This window comes from Podarcis pityusensis (genome assembly GCF_964106645.2).
Source record: "Podarcis pityusensis genome assembly, chromosome: 10".
NCBI lineage: Eukaryota > Metazoa > Chordata > Lepidosauria > Squamata > Lacertidae > Podarcis > Podarcis pityusensis.
Window position 1 is genome coordinate 30405375 of NC_138035.1, and position 26076 is coordinate 30431450.

At 46.1% G+C, this 26076-nt stretch overlaps 1 protein-coding gene across 3 annotated transcripts; it reads right to left on the bottom strand.

Annotated features, from left to right (window-relative positions):
• Positions 1-1099: 1099 nt before the first annotated feature.
• On the bottom strand, positions 1100-25460 carry PLA2G6 (phospholipase A2 group VI). Of its 3 annotated transcripts, none has more exons than XM_081022439.1 (17): positions 25196-25459; positions 20308-20553; positions 19003-19218; positions 17699-17882; positions 16350-16537; positions 15272-15368; positions 12999-13181; positions 11656-11764; positions 11049-11186; positions 10198-10288; positions 9272-9435; positions 8064-8214; positions 6868-7004; positions 5629-5783; positions 5121-5288; positions 4306-4379; positions 1100-2621 (listed from the first exon to the last, which is right to left on the bottom strand). In XM_081022439.1, the coding sequence occupies exons 2-17, from the start codon at positions 20514-20516 to the stop codon at positions 2477-2479; spliced, it is 2409 nt and encodes an 802-aa protein (XP_080878565.1). In that variant the 5' UTR covers positions 20517-20553; positions 25196-25459; the 3' UTR covers positions 1100-2476. The 3 variants fall into 3 exon arrangements, with proteins under 3 accessions (XP_080878565.1, XP_080878566.1, XP_080878567.1); XM_081022440.1 differs by having other exon boundaries at positions 25168-25459; XM_081022441.1 differs by lacking the exon at positions 11049-11186 and having other exon boundaries at positions 25196-25460.
• Positions 25461-26076: the final 616 nt, after the last annotated feature.

The following is a 26076-nucleotide window of genomic DNA, read 5'->3' on the forward strand; positions in this document are numbered from 1 at the left end:
CAAACTGAATTGGAATACAAAAGAGGGAGGTATGAGGAGGTCCAGAAAATAAGTAAATTCAAAAGTAGTGATGAAAAGATGGATTTCTTTTTAATTGTTTTTTCTTTTTTATATTTTTTTTGTGTATTTTGTATTGTGTATTTTTCTTTTTACTTTTAAGTTCTTTTTTATTGATGTGTCTTTTTATCTGAAACTTTAATAAATATCATTTAAAAAAAATAATGAAGTGTTTCTAGTTCCCCACTCCTGCTCTAAAGCAAGTAGTGGTGGTTTGTACAAACAGATTTGCTAAAGGATCATGTATGCATATACTGGATCTTGCATTTAATCCAAAGGGTCAAACATTGGAAGTGATTCTGAGTGTCAACAGCAAATGGCAGAATCACATTGCTGAAATCTCCATATGAAAATATGACTCCAGCTTTGGAAAAAGCTGACCTAGATGAGATTCAAGATCAGATTTTGCTTTCATCTCAGTCCTCCATTCCAAGTCATTTAGATGCACCTCCCACCGGCAGCTCCATCACCTTAGCCCATTTCCTCCTGAATACTCGTATGCTGTTCACCCAAACAGTCTATAGGCGGTCGCTATAAACTGGCGAGCTGTAGGCCTGCTATTGGACAGTTACATATAAAGTGATCTTCTGTACAAGGAAAAGAAAAGAGAGAGAGAGAGAGAGAAAGCTGTGGGTGCTGCCAGCTACTGAGAGCACAGAGGGGGCAACTGTCTCAATTACGGTTTTGGGTGCGGACTTCAGTTGGAGCACGGGACTGAACCAGCAATGCCTTTCTCATGGTCTTTCATAAAGGAGCTCGCACCGTCCATGACAACTACTTGCTCCTTTGCAGAGAAGAGAGTCTCACACTTGGAACACAGAAACAGAGGAAGCTGCATTATACAAGTCAGACCAATTGGTCCATCTAAGCTCAGTACTGTCTACACTGTCTGGCAGCAGCTCTCCAGGATTTCAGGCAAGAGGTCTCTCCCAGTCGCACCTAGAGATGCTGGGAATTGAACCTGGAACTTCTGCATCCAAAGCAAACCCTCTGCCACCAAGCTACAGCCCTTCAAGCGGTATTAAGTTCAAGCGCAAGTCAGTTTTCACATCACACATTTCCTTTTATTGAACACTGTGTCAGTTTCATGAAGACATTAGGGTCTATTAACATCACTACAGTTCAGAGTTATATTTATACAAACTAAGAGTGATTTACAAAAAATGGGGGAGAGGGGCGGGAGAAACACCAATTAGATTTCACATTCTCCGGGACATTTTTTTCTGTAGTTCTAGTACAGTCTATTAAACTAGTCAAAATGCAAGAGTAGTGGCAGTGTTTGCACATTATGGGAAACCATATGTAACAGCTTATTCCCTAGAGCGCAGAAGGTTCCTTGCACTTTGTTCTTCCCCTCTAGCCAGTGGGAGCAACAAACCACGATCCTTGGGCTCAGGGACTGTGGTTCATTTCACTCTAAACAGAGTAGGATGTCAAGTCAAGCTTTGCTCTGCATTTACCAACCACAAATTGCTTGAGCGACACAAACAAATCATCCCAGGTTTGGATGTACTGCTAAGCCAAGGATTGTGGTTTGCTGCTCCCAGTGGCTAGAAGGGAAGAGCAAAGTGGAAGGCAGACCATTAACCACGGTTTATTGTGACATGCAAACTGAGCCAATAGGTTATTGTTAGCAGCACTTTTTATGATGGGGGGAGGCAGCAGCACTGATGGGGGGGGTGAATCTAGTAAGGAAACAAATCTATAGGAGAACAGGAAAAAACAGACACTGGAATGTGTGCCTGATCATTGGATCTGACAATTAATCGCTAACTTGGTTTAATTTTTGATCCCCTGTACACTGTTTATTCTGGTTAAGGAAGTTCTTCATAAGCAGGGAGAAGAAGCCTTCCACACCTCTGCTGGTGGGCAAATACTGTCTGGAATAATTTGTCAAACCCAGCCCATCCTTCCTGCTCTCGCCTCTCGGCCACTCAGATCAAGCAAGGAGGAACCAGGAAGAAGGAAGCAAAAAACAACCAGGAAAGGGCATGGGGGAGAGAAACAAGCAATTCAGTTTGTTTTAACAGCTCATGTATAATTTTGGACAGAAAGGCACGTTAGTCAAACCCAGCATGTCAGACAATGCATCTGGCCCAATATGCCCAGAAGCAGCAGAGATAGTCCAACTCTGGTCAGTTAGATCCCATGTTATCACACACAAGCCAAGAGAAACGTAGTCAGCCCCTTCCAGTTATAAAGGCAGCTGGTGTACTGGAATCAGGCATGCCGGAAAGAGCAGCCACAGCAAGTACTTGAACTGGGCAAGCTGAAAGACGTTTCGGTGGGTGCAGCCCTCCAGTTCTTCCAGTCGGTTTCTGGCCATGAATAGAAGGGGCCACAGGCCAGCGGAATCTACCACTCCTTGCTGAGAATCCAGGGTCGCTGCGGCAGGGAGGCGTGACAGCGCTGCAAAGCATCACGGAACCAGCAGCATATCTACCAGCTGTTGAAATTCTGCCCAGTTTTTGAAAATGTACATCTGAGTTTCCCAGAGAAGGTTCACCAGGATCACATCGCTCACCTCATCCAGCATCACATCCAGCTCCAAAGGAGGGTTGAACCTGCAGGTGCCAAGAATGCGTTAGGGTGTTGCAAGACGGGAACGAGAGCAAGAGTTTGGCCTATGCCTGGCAACTGGAGATGAAAAGGCAAGTCTCCGAGATAGAAGGCAGAGGCAATGGAAAACAAGACAGAAAACCCAATGCTCAAGAGAGTGCTATGGTGCAGTAGAGACGCAGTTAGAGATCCCCAAAGTGCAACGGGTGCAAGGCAACGACAATCTCAAATCAGGGGCTCTGGCAGGCAAACTCTTTGGACACCTTTAACTCCATGGCATTTTGCCAGATGCAGTCACATCGGTGCTTTCAGTTTCCCATTCTTTTGCTCTCAGGGGCAACTGATACAGCTGGCCAGGAAGAGGTAGCACAGTCTTCTACTTGACATGCCCAGGCTGACTTAGTAGCTTCATCAGGTGATGGAAGGGGCCAGTGGGGTTTTAGCTTTCCCCGTAAATGTGTCAAGCCTGCCCCAGTTCTTCAGCCTGAGCCATTCCCCACGGTTAAGGACTAAGCTCTTGACTCACCCAAACCCTCCCCCTTCTCTCCAGACTTATCTTCTCAGTTAACACCGACCACCTGTCTCTGGCATGGCTAGGTAATTTTAAACTCTGGCCTTAATGGTTTTACATTCCTTCTCCTTCCTGTTCTTCAGATGGTAATGCACATTGCTTCAAAAGCACGGTTGCACTCGGGAGACCCTCACTCTGCTTCTGCCCCAAAGTCTTTCTGCCTGCTTCCAAGTTCACTCCTTGACGGCACCTCCACATAATGCAACCCAGAGCACTTTCACTCTGCCTAAACCTGCCTCACAAAAGGGCTGTGAGGAAAGGACTCGCCTGTGTTGCACAGGCAGGTGTCCCAACTGCACAAACCCCCTACATATAAGCAGGGGCTTCTGTGTTAAGAATTTTGCTGCAGAGAACAGTGTGCAATGTGTGGCTATTACAGGAAACAGACCGGATACTGGGAGGGGTGCTGAAAGTGCAGCCCTGCTCCACTGTCAACACAGTTATACCCTACACAAGAGTATTACATGAACTGGGCAACTGCTCTCAGAGGGCTATCAAGGCAGGGACAGATTATCCTTGCCAGAGGTCTGATTGATTGATTGATTGATTGATTGCAGGGACTGCATAAAATCAGTCCCTTGGCTGACTGCTGCTCTGGAAAGGCAAAATGTAAGCCACAGCTGCAGCAAAGCAGAGATGGCTCTAGGATAGGGTGCCTGGTGTGGTTGCACTGCAGGGGACACCAAAACAATGCTGTAGAACAAAGTGTGAGAGGCAGGGAGGGGGGTTAACGTGACACAGGGCGCCGCTGAAATTTGAGGGCCCAAAGTCTGCCACTGAGTAAGGTTCTGCTGTTAGCTTACATAATTAGCAGAGACACAATCCTAACCTGGTTTAGTATAACAGAAGATGCTGCTTTACATTGAGTCAAACCTTTGATCCACCTAGCTAAATGTGGTCTACAATGACCAGCAGTGGCTCTACAGGGTTTTTTGGGGGGGGTCTCTCTCAGCCCTTAACTGGAGATGCCAGGGATCGAACCTGGGACTTTCTGTGTGCAAACCACACACACACACACACACACACCCCATGCAGAGTCTCTGAGAACCGGAGATTCAAGGGTTCCAGCCATGCTCTTTCCAACCTGCACAGAACATCAAGGTAGACAAGTCCTATACCTGACATAATGGGCATCTATCATCTCACACCAGGCTCTTGCACGGTTCACACATGGCCCATCTGGATCAGTGCACTGCAAAGAGACATCAACGCAATTAGGAAGTGATCCATCCTATGACTCAAATACCCAGGACTACAAGGTAAAAGAAGGCTAAGACAAAACAAGCAGGAATTGCACAAATATGGCTTGGAGGGGAATGTTTCTCCTAAACACAATGCTTCTAGCTTAGCTGCAGAATACAAGAAAATGCACTGTTTTCCCTAAGTAGAAACAGAATATTTTTTTTCAGAGCCTTCATAATATTCATAATATTATAACGTCTGTATTGTGGCAGCGACTTGCAAATCGGGTCACGAAGGAAAACCTCGGAGTCCATTCACTTCAGCCAAATTTGTCCTTGTGAGTCTACAGTGGTTGTGCTTGCATGTCACATTAAAGCAGGGGTAGCCAGCATGATACCCTCCAGAAGTTGCTTTGACACTTCCCTAGAAAATTTTGTTGAAAATATTGGGGTGGGGAGGGCTCCTCCAAATCAATGAATTGACTTTCCTTAGCAATGAGACCCTTTTAAATAGGATCTGGAGAAGGGCCAGAGATCAGTGGTAGGATGTCTGATTTGCAGTCCAGTCTCCATCATCTCTAAGCAGGGTTGTGAATGTCTCCATCTGAAACCCTATAATGCAATTCCTTCACCTGTATTGGGAGTCTGAGCTGGTAAATATATTGCTACCTTCCCATCCCCACCAAATGAAGACGTTCTCTGCTAACATCTGGTTGTTCCATTCCACTGATCCATCCACATCTAATACTCACGCAGTCCACCACCAGCTTGCCCAGTTCTTTAGCCCCATAGACAGTCTTGGCCAGCTCCCAAGGGTTTGAGGGGCGGAAGACATCCACTGAGCTCACAGGGACCTGTGGTGCCTTCCCAGTCCCGAGAGAGACCACCACTCCCAGCTTTTTCACCTTGTGACCCTCACCCTGGAAGAATGGGAGGCAAAGAACATCGGTTAGCAAAGCTGAACCTATTCTAAAGCTGTATTTTGTCATATTTTAAAGCATTAACACCTAGTTTTAGTGTGCAATGTATTTTACACTTGGTGCTGTTGTAGGGTTTTTGTTTACTGCATTGTGTTATTTGCTGCTAAAAACTCGTTGCCCCATCTGTACTTTGTATTTTTTTTTTTATCTGTACTTTGTATTGACTAGGATTATGTTGCATCCTGCTCTGGGTGCTTTTAGCAACGGAGGAAATGCTTCTTCTGTAGGAGCCACAACCCCCAGAATTTTAAGTGCAATGAGGAGTGCCACTTAAGCTTACATTCTGGATTAAGATTTTGTTGCACTCGTTGATCTCAGCCATGGCGTCCATGGTGGGATTGTTGGCCAGCAGACCTCCATCCAGAAAGCGTCCAAAGGGCCGAAAATATGTTGGGGCAGCTCCGCTGGAACGAGCAGCCTGCCACATCAGCTGATCTGTGAAGGGGAAACAAAGAAAGATGTGTCTTTCCCTCCACAGACTAAACTATGTGCATCCTGCTGATTGCTAGGACAAGATCTGCTGCTACTAAGAATGCACATAATACTGCAGGGCAGGGAGGGGAGTCTGTGCCCCTCTAGATGCTGCAAGACTACGGGTCCCATCATCCCTGACCACTGGCCATGATTGCTGAGCCTGATGTGGGGACACAATCCTATTTCTGAGACTGCACCTAAACCGTTGGAGAAAGAATAGCAGAGGATGGGTCACTTATCCTGCACTGCATGGTATGCTTCTACCATGGTACCAAGTATTGCTGGCCACTATTGCCTGCTCCATAAGTTATTTTTTTCAGAACAGAAATAACCTCTGAGAAGAGAGGAATATGTACACTGTTGCATTCACAATTGCACAAGGTTTATTTTGGTGCAAGTACACAAGCTAGGGAGACTGATCTGTTCCAACTTCACCCAAGACGTGTGTCAGGGAACTGACATCGGAGCCAGAGGCGGAGGGAAGTCTCTCAAATGATGCTGGAGAAGGGCCCAGCAGGGAGAGAGGCAGCTCCGCAGATGGGGAAGCAAATCAGCGCAACACCAGGGATAAAGAGGGGCAGATGGGGGAATTGGCGAGAGGGCTCCAGGACTCTTCACCGGACACCAGCGGGGAGAGCACGGGTCCCCCGCTACCCACACCCACCCTGTGCAGAAGACTTCCGCGCAGAGAGAGTAGGAGGAGACTGGGTGTCAAACAACTTTTATGTTGGAAAAGATTTAAGAAACGCCCACTGACGGATTCTGCTAGCGACTGAGGCAGCCACGAAGTGAAGGGCTGCCCAGACTGAAAGGTTTAGCAAGGCAACAAAGCCTGGAGAGGCGGCAACTTACGCACGAGTAACCCATACACATTACAACGTGGTCCATGCTATATGGAGATCATCATAACATGTATGATCAGTATTGCTTGGAGAGGCACACACACAAAACGAGGAAGGGGGAGGAAGAATCCTTGTGTAGGAGCTTGTTTTTCTTCAACAAGCAACTTGACTCCACAAGAGTGCTGTGCAAGCGAGTCTTTTACCTTCAGGCCTGGTCAACGCTTGAAACAAACCCGACGACTTGTAACGGGATTTGCCTCTTCCTTCTGGAGGGTTGTAATTCCGGAACAGGTGGAGCTCAGCAGGCTGTCGGTCGCATAGCGTCGCTGTCAACATGAGTCTGTAAGGGATTTTGAGGAATGAAGACAAGATTTCAGCTTGGTTGTAAGGGGAAGAGGCTACAGAAGGTACCAGGTTCAATTCCTGGCATCTCCAGTAAAAGTATCTCAGGATATCTGTTGCTCCAGAGAACAGAACTTTGAACCAGGGAAGCAAATGTCCAGCTGAATGCAAGGAGGAGATTTCCAATGGTAAGAGTTGTTTGACATGGAACCATCTCCTTGGAAGGTAGTGAAGGCTCCACTGGAGATAGCTGGTCATCTGTGTCAGTGATGCTGTAGTGGCAGCCTGAACAGGGGATTGGGCTCATTAACCTCCAAGGCTCTTCCATCTTTATGATTCTTGTGACTTTGGGCCTAACTACCAACCACAGTAGACTGGCCAATACTGGGCTAGACACTCAGCACATGGCAACTTCACATATTATTTTTATATCCCACCTCTCTTCCATGGGATTTTAAGGCAGCACCCCCAGGCAATCCTCCCACCTTGGCACTGAGGTGACCCAAACCTGCTTAGATTCAGCAGAGTAACAACAACTTTATTATTTGTACCCCATCCATCTGACTGGGTTGCCCCAGCCACTCTAAGTGGCTTCCAGCATATATAAAAATATAATAATATTTTAAATATTAAAAACCATGTTATGTGCTTTCCGGTCCTGCCTCAAACAGATAAATCATAGATATGAACTCCCTCCTCCAGGGACAGAAGATCAGGAAGCCATCATGATAAAGGGCAAAGACAGCATCCCTCTGGTTTTGGCTCAGTGGAGGTCTAGTCCATTAGGGCAAATGGGGCACTGTCCTCAGTTTGGCCTCAGTCAGCCCCCACCTGCCTGCCTTCTGACTTAAAACTCACCCTGGATATTGGATTCCTTCTTAGTTTCATCCTTGTAGAAGGGAGGGGGGGTTGGGGACAATACTAGAATTAGTCAGCGTGGCCTGTCATTGGTTTGGAACAGCCTATCAATGGGTCCAGCTTTGCCCACAGTCGTCCGTCCCCTCCGCCTTCCTCCATACTAGTTGCAAAGGGCACCAGTCACTGCTGTTTTACTTACTTGGGTTGTTTGACATCCGTCATTTTGGTATGCTCTCCAAACTCCTTCTTCAGGAATTCCTCAAGGGGTTCTGACTCATAGGGCCGCGACCCTCGGAACACCTCGTCCTTCATGCGGAAGTACAAGCAGCGCATGTATTCCATCGGCTTCCCTGAGAGGCAGAAGGGCATTAGTGTTACCTCATGGGTTGTGTGTGTGTGCATGTGCACAAACACACACACACGTGCTGTTCAGGGCTGTCTTAAGCATATGTGGCGCCGGGGTGCAAAGATCCGCCCGGCACCCCTCCCCCCCGGTTGCCCAGTCCCAGGCACGCAGGAGGGCAGAGCTGGCCGGCTGCCTCAGCGTCTCGCTGGCTCAGTCACCCCCAAACTCGCGGCGCAGAGCCACCCACAGCAGAAGAGCCCGCCGCGACTCTCTTCCCTAGACTCAACTCTTGGGCCCCGGAATCTCGGCCTGGTGCCCCTGAAAGCCCGGTGCCCAGGTGCCCCACACCCCTAGTGCCTATGGGTAAGACGGCCCTGGTGCTGTTTCCTCCTCCCTAATGTTCGAAGGGCATTTGGAGTGCTTGGAAACTCAGAAAATAACTTTTTGCGGAAACACGAAGACCCATGTTTTGCTGCAATATACAAAAGCAGCCATAAGGATGATAGAAAAAGTGGAATAAAGGTTAGTGGAGAAGACATGGAAGAGAAAGGGGCAGAATCACCAAAGAAGAGGGTATGGTTTATGTGCCTCCCTTATTTGCAAAGTCTGCAAAAATCCAAGCATTGTAAAACCAGACTAAAGCAAACATTTGGGTAGATTAGGATCAGAGTACACACAGTCAGCTTTGCCATGTGGCAGCTTGGACAGAAATGTGAAGACCACTTCCAACCATCTCTCGTGAAAAGCAAACCCCTTGCTTCTTGAATTATCCATCAAGCCAGTCTTTTCCAACTTGGTGCCCTCCAGATGTTGCTTGACTCATAATTCTTAGCATTTGGGCATGCAGGGGCTGATGGGAGTTGGGAGTCCAATAGCATCTCCCAGCCTGGGGAAAGCCGCAGTAAGTCAGGGCCACTTCTCTCACAGATGGCAGGAACAGTCTTTTAGGCCAGGAAGATATCCAACACTCATCCTTTCTCTTTCACTCCAGAACTCTTCCCCCACCAGGTAGGGAGATTTCCTCCTCCACCTGTGGACCCACACGAGTGCTCTTTCCTTACCTAGTATAACAGACACTGCCAGGATTCCCCCCGTGCTCGTCCCAGCGACCCAGTCAAACAGATCCCGGATGGGACGCCCTGCAGCTCTTTCTATAGCGATGAGGAACTGGATGAGCACCAGGCCCCGGACACCCCCACCATCCAGACTCAAAAGGCGGTCTTGACTAGAGAAGGGGAGAGGAGAGGGAAGAGAGGAGAGAAGGAGTTTAATGTTCCCAAGGTCATATTCACTCCTAAAATTCAGATGCCTCATGGGGCAACATTCTAACCATCAAAGTATCTTCCCTGCCCTAGGTGAGGAAGAACTGTAGTTCTTGAAAGGTATGCTGAGGATCAGGTGTGGGGAACCTCTGGCTCTCCAGATGCTGCTGAACTACAAGTCCCATCATCCCTGAGAACTGGTCGTGCTTCCTAGGGCTGATGGGAGTTGGGAGTTCAGCAATGTTTGGAGGGCCAGAAAGCTTCCCCTCCCTGCTTATGATGCAAGCAGGTAGGGGGGAAATGGGGTAGGGATCCCTCCTCTCTGGGCATGCAGTGACCTCATTCACACATTATAGTTTGCATGAACGCCTCAAATTGGGGCAACTTCTTCCTTCTGGTGTGTGGGAGAAACAATCCTGGCTGAACCTAGGATTGTGGGTTTTTTCTGCTCCAATTCAACCATGGTCTGTAGCCAAGGTTTGCTCTTGGGTTACAGACCATGATTTGTTTGGAGCAGAAGAAATCCTGGTCCTTGGATAAAGACATGACACTAAGCCAGGTATCCTAGTTCGTTTCTCCTGAATCAGCACACTCAAAGTACATCATTAACTGTGGTTTACTATGGTCTCCTCTCTCTGAGTCTTATCAGTTTTCACAAGAGGACAGAGCATTGCAGACTTGATGAAGTCCATCTTACTAACTTACTAACTTACTAACCCACTTACCTTTTTTTCCTCTCGGTGGCAAGATCGACCACATCTTGTTTTTTCAGCAAGGTACCAAGTGCTGTAGAGACATGAATGACGTCCTGGAATTCTAGAGAGCCAAGGAAAAGAAAGGCAAATATTCTGTTCAGCAGGATGTTTAGAAGCAGGTGCAGCAGACTAGGAACCTGAGAGTCTAGGAACTGAGTTCCCCATCACCCCAATGGCCCTATGCAATAGAAGACAAGGTTCTCATACCTTTAATTGCTGTATCCAAGGAAGATACGTAGCAAGCACACAGTCCATTGCCATGACCATTATATCATAAAAAACATCCCTATCAAAAGGCAAAGTCTTCTATTGAACATGGCAATCCTTCCTGCTTCCCCTAAACACTTACCAGGAGCTACATCATCATTTGGTCCTTTCTGGAATATTAGCATATAAATATAGCAAAGCAGAAAAAGAAGAGGAAGGAGAAAGAGAGGGAAATGACTGATACTGTCAGGACATTTGTGGTCACAGAACAGGGATGGCAAAGCTAACTCCCATCATCTCTGGCTATACTAATGAGAGCTGATGGGGAGCTGGAAGCCAACACCATCTGAAAAGCCACAGCTTATCCCTCCCTGCAACAACCTTAAGGAAGAATCCCAGCACTGTGCCATTAGCAACTGGCCATGGTTTCCCCAGCACATTCGCACTGCAACAGGAAACCTTGGTTCAATCCTCAACTGAGACGATCACGTGCTCAAGTTTCACATTTATTCCGACATGTAAATGTCTTCCCAGATTGGAAGAAAAAGTGGTCCTAAAACAGTGATAGTGAAGCAGAGACACAGAGAGAAGCACAGGGCTAGGTAGTCTGTTACCTAGGTTTTGGTTAGTGCTCCTCGGGGGCGGTAGTCCTTCCTGGGAAGTGGAAGTAGTTGGTACTGATATGCCAGGTGGGTGGAAGCGGTCAATCCCTACAATTTTCAGCAGGTCTAAGAGCACCTTCCGATTGGCACCTTTGATATGGTGAGAGCGTTACATGCATTAGAGAGGAAAATCCATTAATATAAAGGAAATGGTCACCGCTGCCTGCTGTGAGTCAGACTAATCCCATGTACCTGGTTTGAAAAAAACACAGGGCTGGAGGTGGTTGCCTCAAGAGAGAACGGGGTGTGTGGTTTAAGTAACCCGCTGAGATTGTGGCCTGGTCCTCAGAATCCTATGCCACAGCTGGGGCCTTGTTTGTGCTCCTTAGGCCTGAGATTCTCACCATACCTCCCCTGGGCAGAACAAATCTGTGCAAGAGGCCACAAGGTCACAAAAGGGATTCTCCAAATCTAGAATTATGGAGTACGTTGCCAGCCATATCCTGACGACACACAGCTCTATTTCTCCTTTACATCTGTAGCTGTGGCAGTGCTGGACCATTGTCTTCCACCCAGCTCCCATACTTCCCTTTCCCTCCCCACAGGTCCCCCCTCTCACCTTTGCTCATCCTGGCCGCCAACAACCCGGGTGTCTCCCCCAAGTCATTGGGGACATCCACATCTGCTCCAAACACAATAAGGGCCTTGATCATTTCTAGATGGTCTTGCTGCAGGGAGGAAAAGAGCTTGTAAAGGGAAAAGTGTTGCCAGGAGCTCCCTCCAGCCTCAGCTTCCTGAGCTGGAATGCCCACCCGGCGGCCACCTTGGCAAACACACTGTGAGCTGCCAATATATCCTACCCAAATAGCTAGATTTCTGTGAGTCTCTTCATGCAGGAGGATCACTTTAACTAGACGGGTTGCATGCGGAGAGACAGACAAAAATATTCAGGAAAGGAAGATTGAGGCGCTAGGATTGAGGGATGAGAAAACTTTGGCTCATGGGCCTCATTAGGCACACAAGGGTTCTAATTTGGCCTGGGATGTCATTTCCATCAAACTACACCCACCTGCCCTGCCCTTGATGCTGTATGTGATGCCTAGTGGGAGGCAGGGAAAGGTGTGGCCTTCACTTTGAAGTGCATTTGCAAGCAGCTTCCACTGAACCCACCTGGAAACATCCTTCAGATGCACTGCTGTCACCTGATGTCATATTGATGCCAGGTGACAGACTGCTGGGCTGCCGTGCCCCACCCACCAAACTTGGTCCATGGGGCTTTTGGAGATTAGGATCCGGCCCACCTGGCTGAAAAGGTGGCCCACCCCTGGGCTATGTCTACATATTGAACCAGAACAGATTGTTATGGGACCGCCTCTCCCGGTATGCCCCACGGAGAGCCTCAAGGTCCATAAATAGCAACACCCTAGTGGTCCCGGGCCCTAAGGAAGTTAGATTGGCTTCAACCAGAGCCAGGGCCTTTTCAACTCTGGCTCCGGCCTGGTGGAACGCTCTGCCTCATGAGACCAGGGCCCTGCAGGATCTGATTTCTTTCCGCAGGGCCTGTAAGACAGAGTTGTTCCGCCTGGCCTTTGGCTTGGAGCCAATTTGATTCCCTCCTCCTCTTTCTTTTTCCTTTTTCCTTTCTCCTCCTGTGATGAGGCTGCATTTTAATATTTTAATGTTTCAATATTTAAATGTTGTATTTTAATCTTGTTTTTAAGTTGTATTCATTCAACTTGTTTTTATTATTGCTTGTTAGCCGCCCTGAGCCCAGCCTTGGCTGGGGAGGACAGGGTATAAATAAAAATTATTATTATTATTATTATTATTATTACAACAGAATAATACAAAAAAGGGGGGGTGTTCTCTGCAGACGTTATGCACTTTTCTCCTTTCTCCTCTCAGCCCCTGCCCCACTCTTCAGTTCTGGAAAAGCAAGCATCCAGCAGATGAGAAGCCCACCTTCATGGCCAGGTGCAGTGGGGTGTTGCCATCTGCCCCTTTCACATTTGCCATGGCTCCATGCGTTAGCAGCACCATGGTGCAATCAAAGCGCCCCCGCCGGGCAGCGATGTGCAGGGCCGACTCCCCGGTCTTGCTGAGGGCGTTCACTTCGCAGCCATAGTCAATGAGGAGCCGGGTCATCTAGGAGACAAGGGGGAAAGGCACAAAGCAACACTTTGGATCACAAGCGCTTCTTCACCAGAACCGGTGAGGTCAGATTTATTTCAACGATAAAACAAACAAGGTACCTGGGGCATATGGGAAGATACTTTTATGCAAATGAGAAATCGCTGCATGTATTTGAATAGGGCTGTGCTTTTTTTGATTATGTTCTTTTTGAAACAATAAACAAATATTTAAAAAGGAAGATACCTAAGATTTTGAAAACCCTAGATTTAAGGCCAAAGAGAAGAATTATTGCTCTGAAAGATGAACCCATGCTCATAGAAGCGCAAAAATTATAAGTTTAAGGCTCTTGCCTCAACTCACACATTATCTCACCAATAAAGACATTGTACAGATTTCACACATTGTGCTCGCTTATAAGGCTGGTTCCATCTGCTTCCCTCTGAGCAACAAACACAACAAACACAACAGAAAGAGGGACACCCAATTCATAGTAAATGTCTCAGTTACCATAACAATATACAGTTTTTCCACTTAACTGCCCCCTTTGGCAAGTGCCTTTCTGCTTCATCACATTCTGTTTTGCTTTTGCTCTGCCTCTTGTGTAACATAGGATACTGTAGCCTTGTATAAGGGCTTCTAATACAAAAGTCCTTCAGGAGATCCACCTTCCTTCAGGAGATCCAGTGGGGTCTGGGAAGATTATGTATAATTTAATGTATCCAGTATTTTAATTTTGCAGGAAATGGTAAAAGGTCCTAACTTCTGTCTATGTCAGGAAAGCCTGTATTATTGGGGGGGGGGCGGGTTTGCAGCCATGGGCTTGTCTTAGAAATCTATTTTGTACAACTTTGAGGCTGTTTATGTTTGCAAACTCCCACAGTACAGCCCTGTAGAGAACCTAATATTTTGGATACCCTAAGCTCCACAAGGCTAAAGAAATCAGATGACTTCTCTCTGTGCTGATAAAAGCACTACAGTGCTTGTATGGAGATAAATATTTTAGATTTCAGGCCCACCAAAATATTTACTCTAACTGTTACGTTTATGTGAGGGGAAAATTAAGTTAAATACTTGGAAACATTTCAGTCCTACGGCCTGTGATATCCACTTTGAGCATCCTTGCTCCCTTGCTTCTCTTCTCCTGTCCCATAAAACAATGAAAGTAATTTTTTTCAGCTGGCATTGGACTCTAAGGAAGCTGGTTCTGTGTTATATTTGTGATTCTTGCATGTTTTATTTTAAGGTTGCTGTTCTCAAACCAATCTATGACCTTATAAACTGGGGGGTTACTGCTTTTTTGTTTGTTATTATGTTGTGTATTTTTGCGTTTTTATATTGTAAACCACCCTCTGATCCTCGGATGAAGGGCAATATAGAATTTTAATGAATACATAAATAAAACTGTAAATCACCTGAGACTGGGAGTCAGATGGGGAGTGTCAAACAATCAAGCAAAAATCAGTTTACAAATGGAACTCTAAAAACCAACTCAAACAAGGCCGTCAAAATAATGACTATACTGGCAGCAAGAGCAACCAGTTAATAAAAATGCCACCCAAGTTCCCTAACTACCTCTAAATGCCATGTTGATTAATATCTTTATTGTCCTTCTAAAAATGAAAAAGGGGTTAGAATCCCTTGGGAGGCAATTCCACATAATGTCTGCTGCAACAGAACCCCTATTACTCTCCACAGTCGCCATTGGAGGAGGACTCCAGCTGGAGAGGTCAGGAAGAGGATAAACAGGTCCATATGGAACGGATGCTCTCCAGATTATTTGGACCCATGCTGGCAGGGGCAGATGGAAGTTGTAGCCCAACAAGGTAAAGATGGGGAAGGCTGCTTTTAGCATCAGGAAGAAGTCGGCAGGTACAAGCTTATCCCATTTCTGACATATGCTGGCAAGAAAAGACATGCCACCATCCCCTCCCCAAGCATCTTAGTGCCATGCAGGTATTAAAGACCCAGGAGCCAGCAAGCCTACACACAGATCAGAAGGTCAGAGATGGGGAATGGAAAGGAGCTCTTTGTGGAGACATGACCAGGAGAGCAAGACTCTTTAAAGCAAAGATGTCTAGCCGGCTAGCAGACTACCCGCTTACATCAGCATTTCTGGCCCAGTGGAGTGGCGTCGCTCCGTAGCGTGGGTCTAGCAGCTGAATCTGGCTGATCTCCTTATCAAGAAGGGCCTGAGCACATCTGGAGCAGAAGAACAAGAAGGAAAAGAATGAAGGGATACGACAAACACCTGCCCGCTCACCGCATGGATCCTTGAATATTCAGTAGGTAGGGGACACTTCCAAGGCTCCATTAAGCAGCCTGCAAGTGTGTACATGCAAAAGAAGAGGGAAGCATGGTGCCTTGGGCCTTGGAAGTGGCAGGTGTGCCAGCAATAGCTCCAAGGAAAACTGGTCCAGGTTTAAGCCCACTCCATGGTTCAATCAGGGGACGCGGGTAGCGCTGTGGGTTAAACTACAGAGCCTACGACTTGCCAATTAGAAGGTCGGCAGTTCGAATCCCCGCAACGTGGTGAGCTCCCGTTGCTCGGTCCCTGCTCCTGCCAACCTAGCAGTTCGAAAGCATGCCCAAAAGTGCAAGTAGATCAATAGGTACCGCTCCGGCGGGAAGGTAAACGCCGTTTCTGTGCACTGCTCTGGCTTTGACAGAAGCGGCTTAGTCATGCTGGCCACTGTACGCCAGCTCCCTCGGCCAATAAAGCGAGATGAGCGCCGCAACCCCAGAGTTGGCCACGACTGGACCTAATGGTCAGGGGTCCCTTTACCTTTACCTTTATGGTCCAATCATGTATCCTTTTAATATTGTGCTGTTAAATCAGGGGTGGGGCAGCTGTCTCCTAACAACTTTCAGCACCCTTCACAAACAACAGCTCCCAGAATTCTTTGGGGGAAGCCGTGACTGTTTAAAGTGGCCCCACAGTGCTTTCAATGTGTGGCGTGAACATTACTATTTCTTCAGGCAACTCCGAAACATATTTGTTGTGAGAAAAGGTGGTTTATGTTTAAATCTGTTTCAGATTTTGGCCTTGTTTCCTTGCTCGCCACCTCCTTTGGGAGGAAGTGGGGTGGGGTGGGGAAATAAAAATATAGTTAATGCAAAAATATAGTTATTAGCAAAAAAAAAATTCTAGCACTCTTATCCAAATGAGAAAAGCAAACACACCTTTTCTGGGAGTGTTTCATAGCAATGTGGATGGGGTAGCCGAGTGCTCCCATGTTGCTGCACTTAGCATTGACCTTCAAAAGAGCATGAACAGCATCTTCTTTGCCCAGTTGGCAGGCCAGGTGCAAAGGGCTCTTTCCTTCATCATTCACATGGTCCAAAGCGGCAGTTGACCTCTTGCCCATGAGCTGCAACAATTGAACAATGTCACTCAAGTTTGGAGACTCTGAAGGATGGATAAGATGACTCAGCAGGAATACCAGACCAGAAATTGTGTATAGAAGAAAACTGGTGAGTGGGCCCGGGGGAGTTCCTAGTCCCGCACATCAGCGGGACTCCCCCTACTGGTGGTTAACCCTTACCAGTCTTCAAGCAAGCAGGCTGAAGCCGGTTAGTTGATAAGACCAATGCCTAAGCCAATACCGCTCAAATCTTGTAATCAATAAAGTTGTGGCCTAATTTGACCCATTAACTCGAATTCTTGTGTCTTGTGTCTTTATTTCTGAGGGGGGAGGCGGGAACTCGCCACACAATGCATAGTTTTGCCCTTAGCCATGGAAGAAACATTCTTTACACTTCATTTATTTATCACAGTGGTTCCCAATTAGCTAAGTACTACGGACCCCCCTTTTCAACAGCCAAGCCATGGACCCCCTACTTTGAAAAAGTTGATATCTCGCCGGTAGTTTTTTTGTTATGGGAATGGTGTCACCACACCCTCCAGAGCAAAACCAGGCCAGACGTCTTTCGGGCCACGCTCCTGCACAAGTCATGTGACCCACGCAAGAGCACAGCACCCACAAGTGTGTGCTTTGGGGTGCCGTGCTCTCACACAATTTTGGACGCAGTACTCTCCCATGAGAGCACAGCCCCCCAAAAGAGGAAGTTCCAGACAGTTGATGGATATGTTCCATGGACCCTCGGGTGCCTTACATGGACCCCCTGGGTCTACAGACCACCAGTTAGGAACCACTTACTTACTGCATTTATATCCCACCTTTTTCCCCCTAAGGAGCTCAAGGTGACATATATGGCTCTACCTTTTCTCCTTTAACCCTCCCCACAACCCTGTGAGGTAGGTTAGGCTGAGAGGGAGTGACTGGTCTAAGGTCACCCAGTGAGATTCATGGCCAAGTGGGGATTCAAACCTCAGTCTCTCAGGTCCTAGTCTAACACTCTAAACACTGAACAACACTGGCTCTGCAAGAAAAGTCCCATAAACTCATAGGGAACCGTCTCTCTCCAGCTTCTCCGGACATGGAAAGATCCTATTTCCTCTGCTTCTGCACCTTTCCCTTCATTTTCTTCTTTCTACCAGGAAACCTACCTTTCTCGGTTAACATCCTCACCTCTATGATCTCAGGGTTGTTCCCTCGGACAGAGTAGTGGAAGACGGTATCTCCATTTTTGTCGGTGACATCGAGACGGGCATGGCACTGCTCCACCAGCTCCCGCAGGCACTCCATGTCTCCCTTTTGGCAGGCCAAGTGCACCGGGGTGCATTCATTGTCGCCGCTGTTGCTGTTTATGCAGCTGCAATGCAAGATGGAGGCATTCTGGGCACAATGCTGGGCCCAAGTGCAAAACCAGCCAGAATCGCATATCCCCACCCAAAACGGTTTGCTTCGAAAAACTCATTAACGTTACTTTGTGGAACAGCAAACCAAATTCTACCGCTGCTGCTCTGATATAGGGTAAGATCAGTGACTGGAAGAACTGCCACCCCTGTCCCGTTCAATTCCAATAGGACAAGCCACAGCCACTGAAATCAATCATTAGAGCAGGGATTTTTCAGGATCCACAGGCCTGATCCTTACCAGGTTCTGCCTCACGGGCCAAGTTTAACAATTGGGCAGGGACACCCACCTGTCCATTTTGCAAGTCTATCCCAGCTCCCCTTTTAAGTACTCAATTTCGGAAACTTAAAAGAGGAGCAGAAGGAGAGCTACAGAGCTTGTTGTTGTTGTTTAAATATGTATACCGCTCTATATCCATAGGTCTCAGGGTGGTTGACAACACAAAGGTACCATATATGAAGCATAAAATACACAATAAGTTTAATCAAAACACAAAGCACATAATAAAAACCAACAATTAACAATACTAATGTATACACACTAATAAACAATACACTCCCCAACAAAAGCCCCTAAACCAGTGGTCCCCAACCTTTTTTTTTTTGGCCATGCCCCACCTAAGCATCTCTAAAATCCTGATGCCCTCCTCCCCCGTGACATATAATTCTTATTTATTCACGTGGAGGAAGACTAACAGGCCATTAACTGTTAATAACTCATTCTCAAATTGCCCCTCTTAAAAATAAAATTGCCCCCCTGTGGGGTCTGCGCCCCATGTTGGGACACAATACTCCAGCCAACAAATACAAAAATCCAAATTGACATTTGATAACAATTTAAAACAACCCCACCCTCCAAACAAAACAGGAGTTAAAACAAGTTAAAGTTAACAATAGTAACTTTTTCTGAGTTTCCCCGTGGTTCCCTTTTAAGCCTCTGAGTTTGGGGGCTTAAAAGGAGAGGAGGGGAGATTTGCAAAAGGCTTTAAGATGGCCCCCAGACTCCCATTTGAAATGCCCTAAACTAAGTTTGCAATATAAGTCATTCCCCATTAGAAGGAGCCCAAGCTCTCATACCTCAGGATGTGATTGTGACGGAAGCTCTCCAGGAGCCCAACCTCTACCGCTACATGAGCCAGCGACCAGCTAGGGTGGCTGCGAAAACAGTCTGTCAGTTGCTGCAAAACCTCCAGCTGCAAAGGATTGTGGGAACTCTCATAGAAGGGGCGCAACTTCTTTGCGTACAGCTCGTAGTGCTCAAGGGCAAATCCTTCGTGGTCTACCTGGAAGAGCCTACAAAAGGAATTTATAGAATGATTAGAGCCTGCTTCTCCAGCTTGCGGTGGGGCTCACAACAGAGATTAAAACAATTAAGAAAAATCCAATAAAAGAATATGCAAGACCATAAACACCCACAATCCCAGTCAATCAGCAAGAACTATTAATGTTTTGCTGCTGCTGCAAAATATTTGACTTCACTCAAACTTAGCAGTCAGAAGTCCTATTGGAACAGGACAATTTTATACCCTCTCCAGAAGGTTTAAAGAGAAGAACCAAAACACACCTGAGGGATAGTTCGGTCGGTAGAGAATAAGCCTGTTAATCTCAGGGTTGTGGGCTCAAGCCCCACATTGGGTGAAAGATTCCTGCATTGCAGGAGGCTGGACTAGATGAGCCTCATGGTCCCTTCCAATTCAGCCAGCCTGCTTGCCTTCCTACTTGCAACAACTCCAGGGGGGTGGGTCTCTCTGCCAGCTTTCTCCTCCCTAGTCTTGGTGTTGCCCTTACAGAACTCAGCAGGGAGGAGGATGGCGACCAAACTGAAATAACTTGCCTCTACCTGTCGTTGGCTCTGGTCTCCCTGCCTTCCACCCTACCAGCCCCAATAGTCACCAGCCGCCACTGTCCTCTACCCCACCTGCCTAACCTATTACCCTTCAAGAAGAAGAGGAGTTTGGATTTGATATCCTGCTTTATCACTACCCAAGGGAGTCTCAAAGCGGCTAACATTCTCCTTTCCCTTCCTCCCCCACAACAAACACTCTGTGAGGTGAGTGAGGCTGAGAGACTTCAGAGAAGTGTGACTAGCCCAAGGTCACCCAGCAGCTACATGTGGAGGAGCAGGGAAGCGAACCCGGTTCACCAGATTACGAGTCCACCACTCTTAACCACTACTCCACACTGGCTCTATCAAGTAACCATGAAAACCTATGCTATTATAGCAATGTTCCCTCATTCCTGCATAGTCCCCTTAATCCCCTTTCTTCCCAATCCACCCTCAATTTCACCCTCTCCTACTAGGAAAAGGTTTTATATCAGAGTTTCTTAAGGTCTAAGGAACAGATTGAAGCTAAAATTAAACAAGGTCTCCCTGCCACTCACCGGAAAGCAACTTTTTCATTATTGGGGTTAAGAAGAAGGCACTCCCAAGAGTGAGATGAACTTTTTTCATACAGCACTATCCTATCTTCAGACTTCACACGTTTCAGAGATGAATAGTCCGCCAGGGATACCTCCTTGATCCGGAAAGGGTTTGAAAACAAGCCGGTGACATTGTTTAAAGTGTTCATAAGCCGACCAAAGAACTGCATGTCTTTAAAAGGTAGTGCAAGCTATCTTCGTTCAAGGCTGTGGAAAGATCAAAGTTCAAATTCAGATAATGCCATCATCATCCACTGAATGAATCTTCTTCTCAGCATAATCATTTTCCTGGTTTTTAAAAAACATTTTTAATATCGAGTAGACTTCTATGCTACCTTTTAAAATAAAGATATCTACAGATCTATAGATAGCCAAGTATGATAAAACGTTTTTATTCTTAAAAAACAGCAAAAATACGCTCTTAGAAAGAGCGGCAAATCTATTCCATTGCCTGATAACATTCCCATCCCTAAATTCAAAAATGTAACTCATCCCATTAAATATAAGATGTAGCAAATGAATCTCCTAACTAGATTAGGAGCACCTCTGTCAAGAGAGAGACAGGAAAAATGTTTCCTTGTTATGTCTCAATCTCTCAGTGGCTTTGGATACCATTGACCAGCTGTCTGAGTCAGGGGTGAGTGGCCCTGCTTTGTGGTGGTTCTGGTCCTACTTGAATAGACATTTAGGGAGTGCTCTTCAGCTCTGTGGAGCTTTCGATGTGGGTTTCCTCAGGGTTCGATTTTATCCCCCATGCTGTTTAACATCTATATGAAACCGCTGAGTGGGGGGTCATCCAGTGCTTTCGATTACACTGTCAGCACTGTCGTGTGGCAGTGAATGTGTTGGACCACTGTCTTGCCTCGGTAATAAACTGGATGAGAGCCAAGAAACTGAAGCTCAATCCACATAAGTCTGAGGCACTGTTAGTGGGTGGTTCCCCAGACTGGATAGATGGGAGGCTGCTCACTCTTGATGGGGTTACCCAAGGAGAAAACCCCCAAACAGCTTCAACAGGACCCAGTAGATCCCTTCTCAAGACAGTGGAGTAAGAGGACTTGATGTCTGGTCACAGACAAGTTTTATTCTAAATTTAGACAATAGAGAAGAGCTGCCTTGTTAGTTCTGAGGGGATTTCTTGGCTTATTCTGAAACTGTTTTTACATTTTCCTGGTAGGGAAGTGATTATTGCCCAGTGAAAAAAAATCCAGAATTTTAGCACAGCTGTGACTAAGCAGAAGCAAAGGCAAGGAGTTTGTGCCCTTTCTAACTCAGGTTCAATTTCATGCATTTAAAATTCTTGTTTCTTCTGTATGTAAACATTTCCAAAAAATGCAAATAAAATCCATAATTAGTATTTTCATATTGCCAGTGGGTGGGTGGGCGTCTCTCTGTGACTGAGAAAGCATCAATTATATCGGGCCTACAAAGTATCCCAGTGTTGCTGTACCAATACTGGGGGGCTGAGAGAAAGTAGTGTACAACAACGTTGCTATGGAATGTAGTCCATTGTTGTTACACAGTTTCTTGGTGTGTTTTTCTCTTGTTTTTAGAGAAATACAGGAGGGACTGTTAAGCTACTGTAGCAGGAATAGGATGGAGGGGGTAATTAATTGCTTTCCCATGAAGGAAAATAGGTGCATGCTTGGGCTGTTGCTGTTGGTGTGAACACTTAAATGGGTATATTTGTGTGAAAGATACAAACCCTAAAAATTAAGAGAGAATAGCTGTCTGTTTGACCTATGCTAATAACACTGCTCTAATTATTAAGAGATATAATTAAAAAAAGGGACATGGGTGGCACTGTGGGTTAAACCACAAAGCCTAGGGCTTGCCGATCAGAAGGTCAGCGGTTCGAATCCCCGCGATGGGGTGAGCTCCCATTGCTCGGTCCCTGCTCCTGCCAACCTAGCAGTTCGAAAGCACGTCAAAGTGCAAGTAGATAAATAGGTACCACTCTGGTGGGAAGGTAAACGGCATTTCTGTGCGCTGCTCTGGTTCACCAGAAGCGGCTTACATCATGCTGGCCACATGACCCGGAAGCTGTACGCCGGCTCCCTTGGCCAATAAAGCGAGATGAGCATCGCAACTCCCCAGTTGGCCACAACTGGACCTAATGGTCAGGGGTCCCTTTACCTTTTTATAACTAAAAAAACACACACAAACATGCTGTTTAAAAACACTGGTTGCTTTTTAACTGAATCTTGAATGAAAGACCTACTGTAACATCAAAGTTTACATCTCATGAAACTAGAATTATTTGCACGGTTTAGGGTTGGCATTAAGCAGGGTGCTCTAGTCTTTCATCAGCTGCATGGCAAGCAGAAATTCAACAGGTTAAACCTGCTGACATTCAGCTGGTCAAACATCTTATTACTTGGTGTGCGGCCACAGATTTATTTTTGAGTCCTCCACCCGATCAACAAAACAGGATATAAATTTGAATATGACACAAAGCATATACAAAGTTTATGCAAATTGGTGCCTACTTTTCTAAGCGGGGAGGGGAACCCAAGACATGTAGAGTAGTGGGCAAGAAAATACTAGAGGCACCCCGTACGGCCAGTGGTTGGGACGATGGGAGTCCAATAACGTCTTAAGGGCCACAAGTACTCCGTTCCTGATTAAGTACAATAGTACTTGGCTTGCAATTTGGAAATCCTAGCTACAAGTCTAGAATCATTATAGCTCAATTAGTAGCCCACCAAGAAGAAATCCTCCAGCTAGTTCCTATACCTCTCCTATAAAACTAGTTTGTGCAGTGTATTTATCCTGCTTATTGTGCTAAGCACAATTGAAATTCTGTGTAGCTCAGCAACTGGCATTTTCTCTCATCACATGACAGAGGAATATCATATTCCCTACTGCTGGGATGCAGAACCTGTGGCCCTCCTGATACTGCTGAACTACAACGCCAATCACCTCTGACCATTGGCACTGCTGGCTGGGGCTCATGGGATTTAGAGTTCAACTATATCTAGAGGGCCACAGGTTTCATAAATTCCTGATGTAAGGGGAAGGCAACACATTCATAATATATCTTCAACATATTGGAGCCTACTTCATTAACACCCCACCCAGGATGATCTGTAAGGAGACACATCTTTCCACTAACAACTGAAGATTTTATTTATTTAAGGCATTTATATTATTAAGTCTGAGCAGTATTACTGTTGTTCATTTTTATATACTTGGTTTGTACTTTCTCCAATTCACTTTTGAGTGTATAAAGGAAAATGGCAAGTAAGTTTATGCTCATTAAGATTTTGTCCCACACCACTGCATGTTAGAGTGACCAAGAAAAAGAACGGCAGGTGAAGGGTTAGAGCTATTGAGATATGAGGTCTTTATTTAAAATAATAGTTAGGGTTCACCCAAAGCAGATGGTATGTTTAAACTGACACATACACAAACAGCTGTTGTATTCCTACAAAGTAGGGAAGATGGCAAAACTTGCCCCTTTACATTGACCAAGAGGGGTGAGAGGTGGGCTGTCAAACTGATAACTAGAATAAGCAGTCTAACATTTTTGCATTCAGTCTTTCCTTTTTCATGGTTTCACTTCCAGAAGATAGAAAAGGCAAGCAAGAGAAGCAATATAATGTATTTATATTCACAATATAAATACATATAGAAGGCGGAAAGGAACAGAAAGCCAATTCAATCATATTAAAAACCAACAAAGAAAAAACATTGGCAAACTTTGGAATTTTAAAGTAACTTCCATTTTGTTACTTCCTTCCACCGACTTTCAGAAAAGGGAATGTCTCTAACATTTCCATTTGCCCAACTCTTACACTTTTCTTTACAGTACTGAACCATGTTCATGTTTTTACTATGGCAATTCAGAGCCCCCGAAATCACATTTTCCTGTGGACCGTACACTGTGCTCAAAGTCTGGAGATCTTAACATAGTTTCCAACTCTTGCATATGTGAATCTGTCTTCCACTGTGCAACGAACCAATTTTCCAGCAGAAGTAGAACATTACCTTTTGAAACCCATCAGAGCTGTACTATCACACATTTCCTGTACTTAACCTTTTAAAGAAACTGTACATGACATCTCTTGCATGATATTCCAAGATGAAATGCAGCATTGCATAGGTTCTGCCTGATGAAGAAAGTGTGCATATTCCTAAAGTGAATGTGAAGTTCAACTAACAGATATAAAAAGGTTGGTTACAAGTTCAAGCTTTTTAGTCACGTCAGGTAGCTATCTGATCACAACACTTTTAACACTTCAAAAATATGGAAGGCTTTAAGCCTTACATCTTCCACTCAATTACGCACAGCACATGGGGGGATATCAACTTATTTTTCTGGCAGGGTTCCTTTGCCTTTAGCAGCTGCTGGGCATGCAGACTTCCACTAAGATACAACTGTTTATGAAGGCCAGGAAAACCTCACCTGCTGAATGGCTGCTCGATTGTTTAACAGCAGCAACGACTTTTTCTACCTAAACTGAAATGATGAGAGTTATAATCATGAGTGGGCTTTTGTGTGAAACGACAGTGAGCTCACTTCAGTTCTGGCACTGGAAGCAAATGCCCGGACTCAGAATGTGGTCAGAGGCGAATTGTAAAACTTATGTCTTTTGCACCTAGTTCCTGGGGTTCTGGTTTAAAGGTGGAATATGGAAAGAAGTGCAATGGGCGATCGCAGCAGAAAATAAAGCAGAAAGGGGAGCTTCCCCACCCCCCTTGCTTATCTTAGACCCAAGAGCCTTTATTAAGCCACTGAGACCCACACTTTAAGGACTACGAAACACGCAGAAGAGAGATCTACCCTTCCCCTGTCCTCTAAGACTTGGACTCACTCACCTCTTCAATTAGCCACTACTGTGCTCACCCCAACTACTACTTCCGCGAACAAATTCCGACAGTCTCACGTGATCAACGCTCTGCCAACCACAACCCGTCGGAACGACTCCTCCCCGCCGCTTAGTCGATCACCTCATTGCTTGGCTAGCCAAAGGATCCGAAGGCGGCGCAGTTGCGTGCGTGCGGCCATTGCGTCTCGACGTTAAGGAGGCGGAGCGGCCATCTTTGCCTCGGGCATCTGATGGCGCGGTTGGGACGCCGCCGCCATCTTTGTGAAGGGGCAAAGAGTGGCGCACGCTTTCGCTGTTGCCCTTTGCCCGCCTTTAAAGTGACAGTTTTAACTGTCAAGTGTTCACTTATTAGAAAATAAAAAAGAGAGGAGGAGGCTTCTTAAACAAGAGGCGGAGGGCGGGGAGAATCATATACTGGTCTTCAAAGTGTGAAGACGACATAAGAACCTGTTGCATAATGTGAAACACACACAGAAAATTCCAGCATCAGCCCCTTTCCTTAATACTAACAGGGCCATTTTAGCCAAGTCTACTCAGAATCAAGTCCTACTGGTTTCACTGGGGCTTACTCCCAGGTAGCAGGGGTTAGCATTTCAGCCTAAATAATGAGGCGCAAGGAGGGTGCCCTGCAGTGAAGGAACCGCGCCTTGTTTCTCCTACAGTGGTACCTTGGTTTGCAACTGTTTTTTGGATTACAACCACGTCAAACCCGGAAGTGCATGTCCCTTTTCTTGGATTACAACCCACTTTTTTTGGAGGCCCCGTTGGTGAAAGCATGCCTTGGGTTACAACCTGTTTCGGTTTACAACCGGACCTCCGGAACGGATTATGGATGTAAACCAAGGTACCACTGTATTAAACTCTGCCAACCAACGGACAAAAATTGTGAGACAAGATC

Excerpts from the sequence above, each read along its gene's own strand:
- PLA2G6 (XM_081022439.1), bottom strand. The coding sequence starts at position 20,516 with ATGCAGTTCTTTGGTCGGCTTATGAACACTTTAAACAATGTCACCGGC. Across the intron at positions 15,369-16,349 it reads ATGAAACACTCCCAGAAAAG|ATGTGCTCAGGCCCTTCTTG; the intron begins GTGTGTTTGCTT and ends CTTCTGCTCCAG. Across the intron at positions 10,289-11,048 it reads GAGCACTAACCAAAACCTAG|AATTCCAGGACGTCATTCAT; the intron begins GTAACAGACTAC and ends TTGGCTCTCTAG.